Source organism: Leucoraja erinacea, chromosome 5 (assembly GCF_028641065.1).
Source record: "Leucoraja erinacea ecotype New England chromosome 5, Leri_hhj_1, whole genome shotgun sequence".
Classification (NCBI taxonomy): Eukaryota; Metazoa; Chordata; class Chondrichthyes; order Rajiformes; family Rajidae; genus Leucoraja; species Leucoraja erinaceus.
Window position 1 is genome coordinate 77,657,049 of NC_073381.1, and position 20,721 is coordinate 77,677,769.

Here is a 20,721-nt window from a genome sequence, read left to right on the forward strand (position 1 = left end):
ACATCAGGTGCTGGCCTGCGTGGAGTTTGCATTTCCTTGCTGCACCACGTTGGTTACCTTCCACATCCCAACAAAGCGTAGGTTGGTAGGTTCATTGGCCATTGTAAATTGTCTCTGGTGTGTAGGTGAGTGGTAGGATCTAGAGAGGGTTGATGAGAACATGAGGCGAATAAAAAATGAGATTAATGTATCATTATTGTAAATGGGTAATTGATGGTCAATGAGGACTCATTTGAAAGGCCTGCTTTCATGATGTATGAGTGCATGACTCACAGATTTAGCATAGAATCAGCCCCATTCTACCAGCCCCCATCACTCGTGCCCAACTCTGAAACGTTGAATTGAGTCCACAACGCCAGCCTGGCTTTGATCAACCCCTTGAGATCTGACCACCACCTCTCCATCGCTATTGCCAGTCACCCTAAAATCAACCTCCTATAACCATATAACCATATAACAATTACAGCACGGAAACAGGCCATCTCGGCCCTACAAGTCCATGCCGAACAAATGTTTTTTTCCCCTAAGTCCCACCTGCCTGCACTCATACCATAACCCTCCATTCCCTTCTCATCCATATGCCTATCTAATTTATTTTTAAATGATACCAATGAACCTGCCTCCACCACTTCCACTGGGAGCTCATTCCACACCGCCACCACTCTCTGCGTAAAGAAGTTCCCCCTCATATTACCCCTAAACCTCTGTCCCTTAATTCTGAAGTCATGTCCTCTTGTTTGAATCTTCCCTATTCTCAAAGGGAAAAGCTTGTCCACATCAACTCTGATTAAAGTCTCTACATGATCCTCGATCACAAACTCTCACCTCTCAGGATCGGATGCATTTTCTCTCCCCTATGTCAGCAATTTCCTTCTAAAAAAGATACAAAGTGCTGTAGTAACTTAGCAGGTCAGACAGGATCCCTGGAAAACATGAATAAATGTCATTCGGGGTCAGGAAGAAGGGGCCCGACCTGAAATGCCACCTATCCGTGTTCTCCAGGAATGCTGCATGACCCGCTGAGTTACTCGCTTCATGATGTGAACAGTAGAATTACAGCTGTAACCAAATGGAATGAGTTGATGTGCATGAAGTAAATCTTTAAAACCATATATAAAGAGAACTAAAGTGAATAGGTTTAAGGTGAAGGGGAAAAGATTTAATAGGATCTGAGGGGTAATGTTTTTGCACAAAGGCTGCCAGAGGAGTTAGTTGAGGTCTGGACTATCCTAACATCTAAGTAACAGTTAGAGAGGTACATGGAAAGGATAGGTTTGGAGGGATATGGGCCAAATGCAGGCAGATAGGACGACTGTAGCTGGGACATGTTGGCTGGTGTGGGCAAGTTGGGCCGAAGGACCTGTTTTCACACTGTCTCACTCTATGACTGAAGGCAGTGTAAATGTTTGCAATGCTTACCTGTCAAATAACATGGTAAAACATTTAGCATTCCTTTCTTGAAGTTGATACCAGTTTTTATTTCCCTTTTCAGCATATTGAATTTAGCCCCAGATGGACCCATATTTATCTCTTTGTGTTTCATCGTAAGATCAGCAGATGCAATCGGTTTTGCTGCAAGCTCAACTGCATCATTCTCAATTCTTGCTGCAACGTTTCCAAATAACATAGCTACAGTTATGGTAATAACAGATGTAATGCCAATACTAAAGCGATGATTAACATTATTAAAGAGGGAAACATTGGTCATGAAAATATTATACATTGTACACATATTAATTTATTTTATGAAACTTGATTTCAATCAATTCTGTAATTTTTAACTTGTTTGTCTTTTTGGTGCACCTTCTCCTTGTTATACTTTCCCGAACTGTGGTGTGCACATTAAGCTCTGTGGCTATTCTCAGCCATCAATAGAAGATCCTCTACCTACTTAGACATGTTCGGCCTACGAATATGAGGACTATCTGCTTTATTCTTTACCATTTATCGAGTAATTTTGGTGGTATATTGGCACACAAAGTAGAACCACACAGTGGCGCAGCGGTAGACTTGATGCCTTACAGCATTTGCAGCGCTGGAGACCCAGGTTCAATCCTGACCACGGGTGCTGTCTGTCCAGAGTTTCTTCTTTCTCCCTGTGACCGCGTGGGTTTTCTCTGAGATTTTCGGTTTCCTCCCACACTCCAAAGCCGTACAGGTTTGCAGGTTAATTGGTTTCATAAATGTAAAAAACTGTCCCTGGTGTATAGGATAGTGTAATATGTGTGGATCGCTGGTTGTCGTGGACCTGTTGAGCCGAAATGCCTGTTTCCATACCGTATCTCTAAACAAAACTACACACCTGTCCCATAGCTGAAACAATTTTTGTCGATCTGTTGTTTTTAATTATTTTATATTTACAGAATTTAAAGCCGCAGTAACTTAATCTCCAAACTTTTTCTCCCCCCTCAGGGATCTCTGGAGATATTCACTGGACTTGGCCTATCATTGGGTCCACCTATTGGAGGCTACTTGTATCAACTATTTGGATATCAAATTCCTTTTATTTTGCTGGGATGTATCGTTCTATTAATGATACCTTTGAACATGTGCATTTTACCAAGATGTGGTAAGCCTCAGCATCTTAATTTTTTTTGTTCTTGCTTACTTTTTGAGTCAACAACAACAATCAGTTTTATTTGTCACTTGCACATAAAGTGTAAGTGAAATGAATTTGCCAGCAGCGGTACAATGAAAAAGAACACACACAAACATCCACCACAGCATTCATCACTGTGGTGGAAGGCAAAAAATTTGGCCAGTCCTCCTCCATTTTCCTTGGGGCTAGTGCTTAGTTTACAGATAAGGCATGGAAACAAGCCCTTAGGCCCACTGAGTCAATGCCAACCAATGATCAACCTTACATTAGTTCTATGTTATCTCAGTTTTGCATCCTCCGCACTAGGGGCAATTTACAGAAGCCAATTAGCCTGAAAGCCAACAAATATTTGGAATGTGGGAGGAAACCAGAGTACCATATAACCATATAACCATATAACAATTACAGCACGGAAACAGGCCATCTCGACCCTTCTAGTCCGTGCCGAACACATATTCTCCCCTAGTCCCATATACCTGCGCTCAGACCATAACCCTCCATTCCCTTCCCATCCATATAACTATCCAATTTATTTTTAAATGATAAAAACAAACCTGCCTCCACCACCTTCACTGGAAGCTCATTCCACACAGCTACCACTCTCTGAGTAAAGAAGTTCCCCCTCATGTTACCCCTAAACTTCTGTCCCTTAATTCTCAAGTCATGTCCCCTTGTTTGAATCTTCCCTACTCTCAGTGGGAAAAGCTTTTCCACGTCAACTCTGTCTATCCCTCTCATCATTTTAAAAACCTCTATCAAGTCCCCCCTTAACCTTCTGCGCTCCAAAGAATAAAGCCCTAACTTGTTCAACCTTTCTCTGTAACTTAGTTGCTGAAACCCAGGCAACATTCTAGTAAATCTCCTCTGTACTCTCTCTATTTTGTTGACATCCTTCCTATAATTAGGCGACCAAAATTGTACACCATACTCCAGAATTGGCCTCACCAATGCCTTGTACAATTTTAACATTACATCCCAACTTCTATACTCAATGCTCTGATTTATAAAGGCCAGCACACCAAAAGCTTTCTTTACCACCCTATCTACATGAGATTCCACTTTCAGGGAACTGTGCACAGTTATTCCCAGATCCCTCTGTTCACCTACATTCTTCAATTCCCTACCATTTACCATGTACGTCCTATTTTGATTTGTCCTGCCAAGATGTAGCACCTCACACTTATCAGCATTAAACTCCATCTGCCATCTTTCAGCCCACTCTTCCAACTGGCATAAATCTCTCTGTAGACTTTGAAACTCTACTTCATTACCCGCAACCCCACCTATCTTAGTATCATCTGCATACTTACTAATCCAATTTACCACACCATCATCCAGATCATTGATGTACATGACAAACAACAGTGGACCCAACACAGATCCCTGTGGCACCCCACTCGTCACTGGCCTCCAACCTGACAAACAACCATCCACCATTACTCTCTGGCATCTCCCATTCAGCCACTGTTGAATCCATCTTGCTACTCCACCATTAATACCCAACCATTGAACCTTCTTAACCAACCTTCCATGAGGAACCTTGTCAAAGGCCTTACTGAAGTCCATATATACACAACATCCACTGCTTTACCCTCATCAATTTCCCGAGTAACATCTTCAAAAAATTCAAGAAGATTAGTTAAACATGACCTTCCAGGCACAAATCCATGTTGACTGTTCCTAATCAGACCCTGTTTATCCAGATGCTTATATATATTATCTCTAAGTATTCTTTCCATTAATTTGCCCACCACTGACGTCAAACTAACAGGTCTATAATTGCTAGGTTTACTCTTAGACCCCTTTTTAAACAATGGAACAACATACGCAGTACGCCAATCCTCCGGCACTATTCCCGTTTCTAATGACATTTGAAATATTTCTGCCATAGCCCCTGCTATTTCTACACTAACTTCCCTCAATGTTCTAGGGAATATCCTGTCCGGACCTGGAGACTTATCCACTTTTATATTTCTCAAAAGTGTCAGTACTTCCTCTTCTTTGATCCTCATAGTTTCCATAGCTACTCTACTTGTTTCCCTTACCTCACATAATTCAATATCCTTCTCCTTGGTGAATACCGAAGAAAAGAAAATGTTCAATATCTCCCCCATCTCTTTTGGCTCTGCAGATAGTTGTCCACTCTGACTCTCTAATGGACCAATTTTATCCCTCGTTATCCTTTTGCTATTAATATAGCGGTAGTACCCGGAGAAAACCCACGTGGTCACAGGGAGAACATGCAAAGTCCACACAGGCAGCACCCATGGTCAGGATCGAACCTGGGTCTCTGGCGCTGTGAAACAACAACTCTACCGTTGCACCGTTATATTTCCCTAGCTGGATGAATTTCTGGGTGCCACTTAACAGAAGGGTGGATAGCCAGTTGATTAGGAACCAGCTGTTGTACTACTTTATGCGAAGAAAGAGTACATAGTTGCAGAAAAAATGGGAGGGGAGAAGTTTCAGAAGCCGTATCAATGAACCAAATCGAGGAAAACTAGAACTAATATGTTGGCAAGTATAGGTGGACCCCGAGTTACGAATGGGTTTCATTCCTGAGAAGTATCCGTCAGCTGATTTCTCTATAAATACAACCACTTTCTATTTAAGAAGGAACTGCAGATGCTGGAAAATCAAAGGTAGACAAAAGTAGTCTGAAGAAGGGTTTCGGTCCGAAAAGTTGCCTATTTCCTTCGCTCCATAGATGCTGCTGCACCCACTGAGTTTCTCCAGCACTTTTGTCAACCACTTTCTATAGTAACCAACATACACTTGCATTAGTTATTTTGTTACAATGTATAATCTCCATAACTCAATCCCATAATTAAACTAAGGGGATATATCCAATCATTAATTAATATAATGAAACATTTTATTATTCTCGTTATTATCTTGTAAAATGCTTTCAAACTTTATGGGAGAATTTGCGTAAAGTTGTATTTTGATAAGTCAGGTCATTTGTAATCATGTTACATCCTGTTTAAACAGAGATTTCTGAAGAAGGTTTGTGTTCATAAATTCAAAAGTTATAGGTGCAGAATTAGGCCATTTGGCCCGTCAAGTCTACGTGTACAAACTCTACTTGTAACAAAGTACAAATGCTGTAATTTTCAAGAATGGATGTGATCTAATAATGTAGCGGGTGTTCTTGCTTTTCAGATGGCGTTGCCAGTAGTGGCAGTTTCTGGCAGCTGATGTTAATCCCTAAAGTTACTTTAATGTGCCTGATTATCTTTTCCATAAGTTCATGCATTGCATTCCTGGATCCCACCATATCCTTGTTTCTTATTGAAAAGGTACTTTTCCTCTGTGATGCATTCCTTCTATTTCCTTTTATGTTGTGAGGTATGAGGAGTGAACTAATTCAGCTTTTTAAAAAAGCTAAACCCCGATTTGTCTGGATAGTATCAAACCATTCTCATTTTAAATGTGTTAACTTGTTTGTGAATTAAGTGACAAGGTAAATTTAATGTGAAACTTTTCAAACTTTATCCCTGGTTTCTTTTAAAGGGAAAATAACATAGAAACATAGAAAATAGGTGCAGGAGTAGGCCATTCGGCCCTTCGAGCCTGCACCACCATTCAATATGATCATGGCTGATCATCCAACTCAGTATCCCGTACCTGCCTTCTCTCCATACCCCCTGATCCCTTTAGCCACAAGGGCCACATCTAACTCCCTCTAAAATATAGCCAATGAACTGGCCTCAACTACCTTCTGTGGCAGAGAATTCCACAGATTCACACTCTCTGTGTGAAAAAAGTTTTTCTCATCTCGGTCCTAAAAGACTTCCCCCTTATCCTTAAACTGTGACCCCTTGTTCTGGAGTTGCTGTAAACAGTTTGGCACAACTGTTGAGGATTTGTGGTTAAATAAAAATTGTTAAAGGATTTTTAAAAAAGGATTAAAAGAAAAAAGAGAAATAAAACTTGTGGCTCAGTGGCGCATCGGTTGAGTTGTTGACTTGCAACGACAGACACCCGGTTTAATCCTGTCTACGGACGCTGTTTGTATGGATCGTGCATGTTCTCCCAGTTGGGCTTTCTCTGGGTTCTCTGTTTTTTTCCTACATTCCAAACACGTGTAGGTTTGTAGATTAATTGGATTCTATAAATTGCCCCTAGTGTGTATGATGCAACTAGTGTACGTTCTGTCATTGGTCGGTGCAGACGTGGTGGGCTGAAGAGCCTATTTCCACGCTGTATCTCTAAACTAAGCGAAACTAAACTAAAAAGGAAGTTGCACATTAAAACTAGAGTAAAACTATTAAGAAGTGGAACGATCATTAGTTTTTCTCACAATAGTTAGTGGAAAGATTGTGATGTTCAGTGCATATCACACAGGACAAATCCAAGATTTTTGCATCAGAAGAATGAAGCAGGATCACCATTGACTTCTATAAACTCTGCACATTCCTGTTTTTCACATCATGGAAAGGTTAAAGAGGGAATAGTGAAATTATGAAGGATTCCCAAGAATGATAGCTGTACTAAGATGGTGTGTCGCCATCATGTGGCCGAGCCACTTTGGTTTTGAACCTTCGCTTGTCGAGCTCAAGATCTCTCGTGAACTGGGTTGAACAATCAACGCCAATCTGGGTGGTCAGGTGACGGGGTGCAGCAGATGACAGAGTTAGACTTCACTTGTCAGCCATCGCTTTTGTACTAATATTAAACTGTTTAAATATTAAATGAGTGTTTATACAACACACAAATCTCTTCAATGGTCCAATTAAACAGAATGGAGGAAAATGACAAGTCTGGTAATGACTGTAGTAGCAAACCTTAAACAATATGACAAAATAATCATGGAGAATGTGGTTCTCTCTGTGATGAATCTAAAATTAAAAATCAGGTGGTCATTAATAAATATCAAGTTCAAGTTTAAGTGAGTTTATTGTCATGTGTTCCTGATAGGACAATGAAATTATTGCTTTGCTTCAGCACACAGAACATAGTGGGCATTTAATACAAAACAGATCAATGTGTCCATATACTATAGTATAATATAAACATAAAGTGAGATTGTTAGATTTTTAGATAATATGGATATTGGGTGATATGGGATTAGCACAGGAAAGTGGCACTGAGATAAAGTATTAGCTGTGATCCTTTGAATAGCAGAGATAAAGTATTAGCCGTGATCCTTTGAATAGCAGAGTGAGCAGGAGGGGTAAAGCAGCCTGTATCTGCTTCAGTGTCTGTACTTGTGACTGCGTGGATCATACATCATTTAGAGTCAAAGAAACGGGTTGTTCGACCCACTGAGTCCAATTTACCAACAGCCATTTACTCTAATCATAGATGAATCCCATGCTGTTCTCCCCACATTCCCATCTCTCCCCTCACTCCCCTACTGCTTCCCCGAATCAAGCATTCATAGAACATAGGAAAGCACAACACAGGACCCACAATACTCGCGTTGAACAAGATGCAAAGATAATCTGAACATGCAATGCTCTTGTCATTTTTTCTGAATTAAAAGAGGTGCCGGATCATCAGTTGCTGGAATATCGGTGGTGAACCTGTACCAGTTAAAAGCTTTTTAAATAAAAAATAGTTTTAACTTGTTTCAATGTGGCTTATTTAACTAGTTGTATTTTAAACAATATGTAAAGCCACGTATGATTTATGCAACGTTGACTGTAATTTTTTTTCTTACATTTCCCAGTTCAAATTGACGCCTGGATCTGTGGGACTAGTGTTCCTGGGACATGCATTGGCTTATGCGCTATCCTCTCCGTTTCTCGGATTGCTGTCTGATAAAATACCAGTAAGTATTGGCTTTGGCTTATTTCATTATAAAGATTTAAATTCACAAATACAGATCTTTTTACCTGTTGTGATAAACTTCCCTTTTTTTATTCAACTGATTTTTGTCGGCGTTCAAGAAAATCTAATAATCTTGGTATAGAAATAAAAATGTAAATGTCATAACTTCAGTTCACGATTGCAGATGGTGTTTAAAAAAAAAAAAAAAAAAAGCTGCAGTCAGTGACCTGTCATACCTGTCTTAACAGTAAGCTAGGATTTGGAAGTTTGCAAGATTTGTTCTGGTATTCCTGGATGTTCAGGTTGTGCATTTTGAAATGGTCTGCTTGCTTGGGTCCTGCCACAGGCAAATGTGGTCACAATCAACAAACTATAAATGAATGGAAAGTTTCCTCTCGCCTGTCTTCAGCTGTAAACATTATGACTCATCTATGTTTTCCAGTGTAACTGTGAAGATGTGCTGTTTTGCCATCACATTTCAATTGATAACCTTGGGGTTAGTTTAAAAAAAATAAAAGATAGTACCTTTCATGACTCTGAATGTATTGAAGTGTTTTATAGCTAACATCGTACTTTACAATTATAGTCTCTGTTGTACAACCCACACCATTTAGATTATAGAAAATATTATATATTTGGTGCAAGGTCTTCATAAGTGATAGGAGCAGAATTAGTCTGTTCGGCCCATCAAGGCTACTCCGCCATTTATAAGATTATAAGATCATGTGATAGGAACAGAATTAGGCCATTCCACCCATCAAGTCTACTCTGCCATTCAATCATGGCTTTCCTTTCCCTCTCAACTCCATTCTCATGCCTTCTCCCCATAACCTCTGACACCTGTACTTATCAAGAATCTATCTACAGTATCTATGCCTTAAAAATATCCATCGACTTGGCCTCTTTGATCCTAAAGTAAAGTATATTAGCCGGGTTAGTGAGTGTGCTAATGAATGGGAGGGAATGAAGTTGGCTGCGGAACCCTTGTGAAGCAGCTAAAAATAATTAAAAAGTCAAACTCCTGGAATTTCTGAAACCTTGAACCTAAAATACAAATAAAGTGAACCATTTCCTGTAAATCATCACCTGTAAAGAAATATGTTCATATTTTTATTGAAAGGTATTTTTAAATTATTTTCAGCTGGATGGCACGTCACCAAAGTGTTTTTAATATTGATTAATTGTAAAGGATTTATTATTTCTCTGGCATGTCTTTTTCCGACAAAACGGCTTAAACCTGCTTGTGCTTTTTACAGTCTGCATATTAGGCTGATCTCAGATACCAACCACGTAGCACAAAAACGTAAATAATCTCAAAAAAAGACAGTGCGCTGGAATAACTCAGCAAGTCAGGCAGCATCTCTGCATGGATAGGTGATGTTTTGTGTTGGCACTCTTCTTAAGACACATTCTCTTGACCTGTCCACATTCCCCTGAGATGCTGCCTGACCTGCTAAATTTCTCCAACACTTTGTCTTTTCTTTGTATAAACCAGCGTCTGCAGTTCCTTGTACCTCAAATAATCTCACTTTGATTTACAAACCATCTTCCACCCAGCAGCATTATTGTTGGTAAGGGCTTTACAATTGTTTCCTAGTGTCTTTGCCCCTCTGGTTAACCTGGAATGATCATTTTTGGTGCCTTAAAGTGTAGTAGTGTAGAAAATTACACCTTTCGTTGCACAGTTCATTCAAATGGGTATTGTTGATTTGACAATACAAATTAGATTGTAATTTAGTGATTGAAACATAGAAACATAGAAAATAGTTGCAGGAGTAGGCCATTTGGCTCTTCGAGCCTGCACCGCCATTCAATATGATCATGGCTGATCATCCAACTCGGTATCCTGTACCTGCCTTCTCTCCATACCCCCTGATCCCTTTAGCCACAAGGGCCACATCTAACTCCCTCTTATATATAGCCAATGAACTGGCCTCAACTACCTTCTGTGGCAGAGAATTCCAGAGATTCACCACTCTCTGTGTGAAAAATGTTTTCCTCATCTCGGTCCTAAAAGATTTCCCCCTTATCCTTAAGCTGTGACCTCTTGTTCTGGACTTCCCCAACATCGGGAACAATCTTCCTGCATCTAGCCTGTCCAACCCCTTAAGAATTTTGTAAGTTTCTATAAGATCCCCCCTCAATCTTCTAAATTCTAGTGAGTACAAGCCGAGTCTATCCAGTCTTTCTTCATATGAAAGTCCTGACATCCCAGGAATCCTACTTCAATACTTAGACACAAGGAACTACAGATCTTGGTTTACCATAAAATACACCAAGTGCTGGAGTAACTTAGATGATCCGGCAGTATCTATGGAGAACATGGATAGGCAGCATTTAGATTCTGTAGAAGGGTCCTGACCCGAAACATCACCTGTGCATGTCCTCCACAGATGCTCCCTGACATTCTGAGTTACTTCCGCACTTTGTGTCTTTTTTACTTTAATACTGTAGCTTTCAATACCATCACCAAAGCATATAAAGAACAGGGGGGGATGTTGATTTCCTGAAAATCTAATGATGCAATCTAGAATGCAATCCCAAACTGGACTTGATAATTCTCATTTTGCTGTCTTTTTTTCCTTTTCTCTTTTCCTCAATTCCAGAGAATTAGGAAATGGTTAATGCTGGTTGGAAGTTGGCTAATTGCAGTGAGTTTCCTGTTGCTGGGGCCAGCACCCTTTTTACACATTAAGGGGTAGGTATCTTAATAGTTTTGTTTTATTCATCACACTGTTGGGAATGTGTTGTTGCGAGTGGTGAAGCAGTGGCTTTTGGTCTTCATCATCTATTAAGTTGCCCACTGAAGTTTGGCAAGCCTGCCACCTGTATGATTCCAGCATGTCAGGGGCATATGCATCGCATCACGGGAGAGACATTACATTTTATACAGCCATGAGAATGCTTGAGAAACATTTAAAGTTCAGGGCTAGGAAGCTTTCTCAGCAAACATCTGACATACGACATAATTAGTCCTACAAAATGTTAATTTTCCACCTGTCCGTTGAATGACAATTAGCTCAAGATTATGTCACAACATTGAATGTGAGGTTTGCAACAAACAGGCTTTGCAGAGGCAAAATATTATTATTAGCAAAATGAGGATTACTGTACATGATTTTTAATGTGGAGACTCATGTGGTATTGCAAATTTTATGTTGCAATAAAGGTGATCACCAGCAACACACCATTGTCGGGATTAGCAGAAACTGGATCATTGTGCAATGATGTGGAATATAATACCTGAAACAATGGTGGAATGGGGGGGGAGGGTGGTTAACACCAAATTTCAAAATTAAATCGGACAAAAATTTGAAGGGAGAAAAAAACGAGGAACAGTGAGAAAGAGTAAGGGAGTGGGCTAATTGGATAGCTCCCAACGTGAAAGAATGATACTCGAATGATAATTTATTGTCAAATGTACCTAGGTACAGTGAAATTCCTTGTTTGAATACAATATACAAGTATGCAAAGAGTCGCCATGTATAGGGCACCGACAAATATGGCATATGCCAGCTAGTTTCTCGTGTGTATTCAGATTAGCCAAATAAAGACTTCGTCATAGAATCATAGTCATAGATTCATACAGTGTGGGAACAGGCCCTTCAGGCCAACTTGCCCACACCGGACAACATGTCCCAGCTACATTAGTCCCATCTGCCTGCACTTAGTCCATATCCCTCCAAACTTGTCCTATCCATGTACTTGTCCGAGTACACGCCGATCAGTAATTCCCCGCACACTAACTCTACCCAACACACACTTGGAACAATTTTACATTAATACCAAGCCAATTAACCTACAAACCTGTACGTCATTGGAGTGTGGGAGGAAACCTGAGCCGGGGGAAACCCATGCAGATCATGGGGAGAACGTACAAACACCGTACAGACAGCACCAATAGTCAGGATCGAACCCGGGTCTCTGCCCCACCATGCCAAATGGAAACATTTGATTCCAGAAAGGAAAAGACTAGGAAAGGGAGAAATAACAGAGATTGTAAATGATTATTTTGGAACAAGAGACAAAAGAACATCCTAACAATAATGGGTAATCAGGGAAGGGAGGAACCTAGAATAACAATCCATCATTGGAGAAAAAGTGCCAACCAAGCTAATGGGATTGAAAGCTAATTACATGCCGTGAAGCTCTTGTCCAAAATTTTGGCTCTTACAGGATGTGGCTGCAGAGATATTGGATGCATCGGTTGTGTTGAGCATTCAAAGAACCTTTTAAGGAATGTAGATAAAAAAGTGTGGGAAGGAACTGCAGAAGCTGGTTTACACCAAAGATAGACTCAAAATGCTTGAGTAACTCAGCGGGTCAAGCAACATCGCTGAAGAAAAGGACTAGGTGAGGTTTTGGTTCGAAACCCTTCTACAGATTAAGAGTCAATTAATTTATATTTTGTATCGGGGGCCCTTCCGTAGAACTGGGGGAAGAGAAGAGTCAGTCCCTGGAAATATCAACTCCAGATATAAGTTTTTTTTTTTTTGGCCTTCCATCACAGCAATGTGATGGATGTTTATGTAAAATGTAAATCATGTTGTGTCTGGGGTCTATTTGTTGTAATGTATGGCTGCAGAAACAGCATTTCGTTTGGACCTCAAGGGGTCCAAATGACATTTAAATTGACTCTTGACAGATAGCTGAGTAGACAAAATAACGAAATATATTCAAGGCAGAAATTTGAACTGCAAAGTGTCAAAGAGTATGGGGAGAAAATGGGAGAATGGTGCTGAAGACAAGATTGGGTCAATCTTGATCTAATTGAATGGCAGAGGAGAGTGTAGCGGCTGATTGTCCCGATGGTTGTGCTCCTGTTTCTTATGGTTTGTTAGCTGAATAGAAGCAAAGAACACAGTATTCTAACAGCATTTATAATTCTTTGCCTATGCTTGCAATAATTTGGGTTGGAGTGTGACAACAACTGGTTCAATTAATATCTTTCTAATGATTTATCTTGTTTCTTTTGCCTACAGGCAGTTATGGTTGTTTATTTCAATGCTGGTAGTAACTGGATTTTCACTTAGTTTGTGTGGCATTCCTGTTTTTCCAGAAGTCATCACATGTGTTTAGTAAGTACGAACATAATTTTTAATATTTGTCTGCTGAGGAGAGTTTTGTATATTTTTCTTTGTGAAGGCATGAGCTTACATCATGCATATGGAATATGCATGAAGGCATCTGGAAGGATCCATATGCCTTCATCCAAATCTTTTTTCCCAATTTCATAATCGTTTAATATAATTATAATGAAATAATAGGCGGAGAATTGTAATGGTTCCAAACGGACTTTGTTTCAAGTTCTCACTGGACTTTCTTTATAGGAAATTAGAAATAAGATTTTGCTACTTGTTCCAACTATGGCCCTAAAATTTCATGTTTTAATCTGACTAAATGGTCTGATTATTGATTCATGGGATTTTGCCACATTCAAAATTCAGCGTATAATTTTCCATAACTGAAAATTGCCTTACCTTTAGAAGTTGTGGCTGTTTATTAAATTGTCTTTTACAGTCCTCCAAGCCAATATCCACGCTGTGGTAAATCCTTAGGTTTAAAGTCAGCATTAAATGTTTTTACCGAAGATGGACACAAAATGCTGGAGTAACTCAGCGGGACAGGCAGCATCTCTGGAGAGAAGGAGTGGGTGACTTTTCGGGTAGAGACCCTTCTTCAGTCGGTTTAAACCAGCATCTGCAGTTCATCAGACCGAAGAAGGGTCTCAACCCGAAACATCACCCATTCCTTCTCTCCAGAGATGCTGCCTGCCCCGCTGAGTTACTTCAGCTTTTTGTGTCTATCTTCGGTTTAAACCAGCATCTGCAGTTCCTTCCTACACATTAAATGTTTTCAGCTTTGCGCTGATGTGTTGCAATTTGACTGTCAAGAATCCAGCTGACACAGAAAACAAAGAAAGACACAAAATGCTGGAATAAACTCAGTAGGTCAAGCAGCATCCATGGAGAACATTGATTGGTGATGTTTTGGGTCAGAACCCTTCTGGCAACTTGGATAGATGATGTTTCGCTTCTAGATTCTCCCTGGCAACTAATCAGTTGGATTCCCCCAAAGTTCTATTTGACAGTATTTTCATTCAAACCAAATGTCAAATTGATGCAAAAGATGTTTGTGCATTTGTAAATTGTCTATCAGATATTACTATATAAATGAGTTAATTTCAATATCAATATATTGTTTATGAGTAACCATAATGTATTAGTATTTTTAATGTCATGTTTGTAAACCCGAAGCTTTTACAAAGCTCGCATGTTACAAAAGATAGTTTGACTGTTAAGTCTGATTGAAGAGCAGTATTTTAAGCAATTATTTTTAAACCTGAGGTATGACAACTTTTCATTACAAAAAATGTCTTCTGGATCCGTGACAATTAAAGTACATGAAGGAATGTCAACCAAACAAGTTGGGAAACTGCACGATGTCTGATCACTCCAGAGTTCTTGCAGTGTATAGGACGTATTTAAGAAGCTTTTCTAAAAAATAGAAAGAGATTTCAATTTAATAATTGGTTTTGACTAATTTTTTTGTTCAGTGAAAGGGGATTTGAAAAAGGACTTGGCACTTTAGGCATAGTGTCTGGAATATTTGGAGCATTTTGGTGTCTTGGGTATGTACCTACCTACTTAGAAATCCTTCTGGTAACGATAGAAATACTACTTATCAATAATTCAGTAGTTAACCATTGTGGAACTTTTTAATGCTCTTCTGTCTAAGTAATTTATGCCCAAAATATTCAATTCAAAATGACTTCACTTTAGCACAGATGTCAGGAGTTATGGGGAGAAGGCAGGAGACGGGTTAGAGAGGGAAATATAGATCAGCCATGATTGAATGGCGGAGTAAACTTGATGGGCCGAATGGCTTAATTCTGCTCCAAAAACCTATGAACTTTGTGTAGATGTCTGCCACCTGTAAAATGATAGTTTGCACTCCACATTTTCCCAGTGCTTGTTCTAACAGCGATTCACGTGAACAGAGAACATGTGACAGAAGCACACTTACAAAGCAAGTATTAATGAAAAATATGATCTGAACTTAATGTTTTAATAAAACTGATGCCAACATATGCAGGCTTATTTAGATAACAGGCACCTTACAAAGAAAGCGCAGTCTAAAGTACACTTTTGCAAGGAGCAATGGTAGCCCCTTGACTTGCCTGTCAGGTCAAGGAGAGAAACACCATGTGATTAGGACAGCAGCAGATTCTCTTGGCATTTGAAAGCCGACAGAGTTGAAGTTTTGTAAATCAGCAAGGACTCAATGTGCTGAATTTCCTCCTGCCCTACAGTCTGTGAAGGATGTGAAGAATATGTCCTTGAATGTCATTATCTAAAAGTATATTCTAGGTGTGGCAAGAAAGCATTAGAGAAGATCTTGATGTTTATTTCCATGGGGTATTTTATCAAATAGAGCAAAGGTGCCATTTCAATTTCCCCAACAACAGATTGATATGCTGTAACGGATAGGACCATGGTGTGTTTTAGTACACTCGATAATAACCAACTTTTTTTGGTCTTTTTAAACCAGGTCATTTGTAGGACCCACACTGGGTGGATTTTTATATGACAAGTTGAATTTTGAGTGGGCTGCAACTATACAAGGAGGCATTCCATTTGTTTTTGTAAGTAAAGATATACTGTAGATTATATGCCGAAAATGTAGCTATCATTTTATTAAAATATAAAATTTGAGAACAAAGATCCTTTTTAAAAATCATCCACATAATGGTATTTTGTCTCTTAGGGTACGTTATTGGGTGTGTACTATATGGTGGAAATGGCGCACAAGAGGTTTGTATTATATTTAAAAATTCACGCACACAAAAGAATACCGGCACAAGGTTGCAGATTGGAAGTGCGAAATTCTAACAATGTTAACAATGTGACTGTTCTTTTCCCCTTTACTGGCTGGGGCATTAACAACTGTTTTGATAACATAGGAAAGATGTGCCTGTGGACAGGCACAAAATGCCAGAGTAGCTCAGTGGGACAGGCAGCATCTCTGGGGAGAAGGAATGGGTGACGTTTCGGGTCGAGCCCCTTCTTCAGACACTGTAGACCAGTTTCACATGATACTGCTTGATATTTAAATACATATCAGCCATTTCTGCATAGCAGAAATTGGTTTGAAAGTGTAGTCAAATTTTTAGGATCGAAGATGGATTTTGCAAAAGATGGTTTGTGGAAAGCCGTCAAAAGAGGAAGTTGTGGCCAGTGTAATTTTTTTTTCTTAATAGTCAATGAAGTGTTTTCATATCCAATTCCATGTACATAGTTGAAATTGTGTGACTGTAAGGAGCTGTCTATTGAAATTGAGGCTGACAGTTATTGGGTTGCTGACTCTATAGTACATCCCGCTGCACAACATCAGTAAAAGAGTGGCAGGAGCCCTGTTCAGATACGCAGACAGGCTTTCTGTGAGAATCCCGCGATTTTATACCTTCTAGGAGCAGAACGGGATAGATCAGCTATGCTTGAATGATGGAGTAGGCTTGAATGGCCTCATTCTACTCCAGCCTCAATTTCAATCCCGTTCTCCTGCCTTCTCATCATAACCCCTGGTACCAGTACTAGTCAAGAATCTGTCAATCCCCACCATTGACTTGGCCTCCACGGCCGTCTGTGGCAATGTATTCCACAATTTCTTGCCAGTAAGCCTGGGTGTTCCATCTGCAGATGGGAAACATCCCACAATATGAATTTCCCTGTACAAAGCCAGAGAATTCCACAGATGTAGGTGTAATGTTGTCCCTTGCAGATGCTTGGATTGATTTCCACACTGTTAAGGTGTTGGCTTTTGGCATGTACATGCAACTCTGATTTAAATCTATTTAGCTCTTGCAGGAACTCGTGCAGTAATGGCCTGGGGCTCAGTTGATTGCCTTTCATCAACTACAACAATTACGCTGAATGACTGCAGCCAGTTGGAAGTTTGTCCATTTATTTCCCATTGACTACCACATTACTCCAGTTCAAAAATTGCACTCCAGTTGTTACTTGAAAGTCAATTATTAAACATGATCATGACCACCAATATAGGCAAGGTGACAGATAATTGGAAACACCACCTTCAAATCAGACACCCTCTTTTGGAAATATATAATCCCGAGCATAAAGCATTGGTATCAAGAATCCAAATCCATGCCTCCCAGAAAGTAGCAACACAAGGGCGGCATGGTGGCACAGCGGTAGAGTTGCTTCCTTGCAGTGCCTGAGACCTGGGTCTATCCTGACTACGGGTGCTGTCTGTATGGAGTTTGTATGTTCTCCCCGTGGCCGTGTGGGATTGCTCCGGTTTCCTCTCTCATTCCAAAGACATACAGATTTGTAGGCTAATTGGCTTTGGTGAAAATTGTAAATTGTCCCTAGTGTACGGGATCGCTGGTTGGAGCGGACCTGGTGGGCCGAATAGCCTGTTTCCATGCTACATCTCTAAACAAAAGTAGATAATATGTAAAGAAGGTGCTTGCCTTCAGCAGTTGGGGCATTGAATATAAAAGTCAAGATGTTTGTTGCCATTTAATACAACTTTGGTTAGGCTGCAGCATTGTGTACAGTTCTAGGAACCCCATGATAAGAAGGATTTGGAGAGGGTGGGGAAGAGATTCTACAGGACACTGCCTGGATTAGAGGATATTAGCTGTAAGAAAAGACTGGACACACTTGGATTGTTTTCTTTGAAGCAGAGGAGGCCAAGTCCACTTTCTGTAACTCATTCTGATTATGTATGTACCTTGTACATAATTGTACACCACACAGCTTTCTACATTATTTCAGTTGATCAGTCTTGTACTGTATTGATTACAATAAAAAATTAATATGTTGGTGTGAGACAGATCCTTCAAATCAACATGACCACAGAAAAAGCCCTTTTATTTGCTTCCAGTGTTTGTTGCTCTGTAGATGACGGAGAATAATCAATATTAGGAACAAGGAAGTAGATGGTTTATATTCATGTTCAATGGATAAAATATTTACTTATGTGCATTGTGGTCATGTTTTACAGTAAAAGCCATCTCATTCCATATTCGTTAATGAAATGTAACCTAATTTTAAGGAAATATGATTCAGATTTTTGTTTTATGAAGGTCACATTCTGGGAACAGCCTAGAAGAAGAAAGAAAACCACTAATAACCAGCTGAATGTCAAACATATAATGGATGGTCCAGTTTCCTGCTGATCAATTTTCAATTACTGGTATATCCATAAACACCTTTAGTGTTTATACACTGTATAAAATATCCCCTGGTAGACACTTGTAACACTAATTATTCTACTATTTGTTCAGAATTGAAGTTTTTTTTTTTACATTACTGCCGCAAAGCATGTGAAAAGTAGATTACTAATGTAGAAATATGAACATTACATTCTTCCAATGTAATCTGATGCCTTCACTACAATCAACTTGTCACAAATGCCAGCACTCTGGAATTCCATTCAATTTATCCACTGCCAGATTTTGAATGCGTGCAATCCTTTAATGCATTGTGACTGAGTTTTATAAAAGATGATTATAGTAGGATCTTTATCTGATCTGCATTGTCAGAAAAAAGCAACTTAACACTGATTTCTTGGGCACTGACAAAAGGCCAGTAAATAAAAGTTTATAATTGCATTCCTAAAATAAATAATAGTATTGTTGTGGAATAGTTTTGAGAATCTCGAGTAACAATTAGATTTGATTAGTTATAATCTATTTACTTAAAATGTATTTGGAAATATGGCAATTGCAGATGGTGGAAATGAAGGAGGATAATGTGCTGGAGGTTAGTCAGGTGGAAGGTGAAGAGGGGATAGTATAGGACTGGGGAGGGAAGGGGGTGGAGGGAATATTAACGATTTAGACGAGGGAATTAAATGTAACATCTCCAAGTTTGTGGATGACGCTAAGCTGGGTGGCAGTGTGAGCTGTGAGGTGGATGCTATGAGGCTGCAGGGTGATTTGGATTGGGTGGGTGAGTGGGCAGATACATAGCAGATGCAGTATAATGTGGATATCCAGAAGTGGCGGTGCTGCCATGGCAGCAACGGCTCACCTGCAGTCCGTTTGTTTTTACTTTTTTGTGTTGTTTTTTTCCGTTTTGTCTAGATAAGTTTTTGGTTTTTAGGCTGTGTTTATGTGGGGGGTGGGGGGTTGAAACGCCCAGCCCGAGGGTGGAATGGCGCTCCCGTCGGAGCGGCCCAGCTCGAGGGTGGTACGGCACTCCCGTCAGAGCGGCCCAGCTCGAGGGTGGTACGGCGCTTCCGTCGGAGCGGCCCAGCTCGAGGGAGGAACGGCACTCACGTGAGGGCGATCCAGCTCGGGGCTGGAACGGTGCTCCGGTGGCTGGTACGGCGTTCTGGCGGCGGTGACCTGAGTCCGGGGTTCAGCCGCGGGCCAGTGGCTGCATCCGCTGGACTGGAGGGCGGCAGCTTCGACCACCCCGGGCCGCGGTGTTTGAGCCGGCCCGTTTGCGGGGTTCGGTGAGCTGCGGGACTGTTTGTACCATCGCCTGGTGGGGAATCGCCTCAACGCATAGGGAGAGGAGGAGGGAAGAGACTGCAGCCCTAAGATTTTTGCCTCCACCACAGTGAGGAGGTGCTTGGAGGACTCACTGTGGTGGATGTTAATTTGTGTTTAGTGTTGTTTATTATTGTATGTATGACTGCAGGCACGAAGTTTCGTTCAGGCAGGTCTGAATGACAATAAAGGTAATTCTAATTCTAATAAATGTGAGGTTATCCACTTTGATGGCAAGAACAAGAAGGCAGATTATTATCTGAATGGATTGGAAAGAACTGCTGATGCTAGTTTAAATCGAAGGTAGACACAAAATGCTGGAGTAACTCAACGGGCCAGGCAGCATCTCTGGAGAAAAGGAATGGGTGACATTTAGGGTTGAGACCCTTCTTCAGACTGATGTCGGAAAGTGGATGGTACAGAAATGTAGTCGGAGACAGCAAGAAATGTGGTAGGAGAACTGGGAAGGGGATGGATTGAGAGAGGGAAAGCAAGGGCTACTTGAAGTTAGAAGTCAATGCTCATACCGCTGGGGTGTGAGCTACCCAAGCAAAATATGAGGTGCCGTTCCTCCAATTTGCACTGGGCCTCATTCTGACGATGGAGGAGGTAGGCGTTCAGCAAAACGATCGTCGAGCCTACGCTTGGTATCGCCAATATACAGGAGTCCTCGCCAGGAACAGTGGATACAGTAGATGAGGTTGGTGGATGTGCAAGTGAACCTCTACCTCACCTGAAAAGACTCGAGGTCCTTGGACTGAGTCGAGGGCGGAGGTATAGAGACAGATGTTGCATCTCCTGCGGTTGCAGGGGAAAGTACCTG

General features: G+C 40.6%; 1 protein-coding gene across 1 annotated transcript in view; it reads left to right on the forward strand.

The window, feature by feature from the left end:
* slc18b1 (solute carrier family 18 member B1) overlaps positions 1-19,029 on the forward strand; it is a 28,592-nt gene extending 9,563 nt beyond the window's left edge. Inside the window, exons 5-14 of the mRNA XM_055636023.1 lie at positions 1,493-1,640; positions 2,413-2,569; positions 5,762-5,898; positions 8,274-8,375; positions 10,981-11,072; positions 13,357-13,452; positions 14,931-15,005; positions 15,926-16,019; positions 16,142-16,188; positions 18,486-19,029. Coding sequence (XP_055491998.1) covers positions 1,493-1,640; positions 2,413-2,569; positions 5,762-5,898; positions 8,274-8,375; positions 10,981-11,072; positions 13,357-13,452; positions 14,931-15,005; positions 15,926-16,019; positions 16,142-16,188; positions 18,486-18,540 — 1,003 coding nt within the window. The 3' untranslated portion in view covers positions 18,541-19,029. The remainder of the gene's footprint in view (positions 1-1,492; positions 1,641-2,412; positions 2,570-5,761; positions 5,899-8,273; positions 8,376-10,980; positions 11,073-13,356; positions 13,453-14,930; positions 15,006-15,925; positions 16,020-16,141; positions 16,189-18,485) is intronic.
* Positions 19,030-20,721: the final 1,692 nt, after the last annotated feature.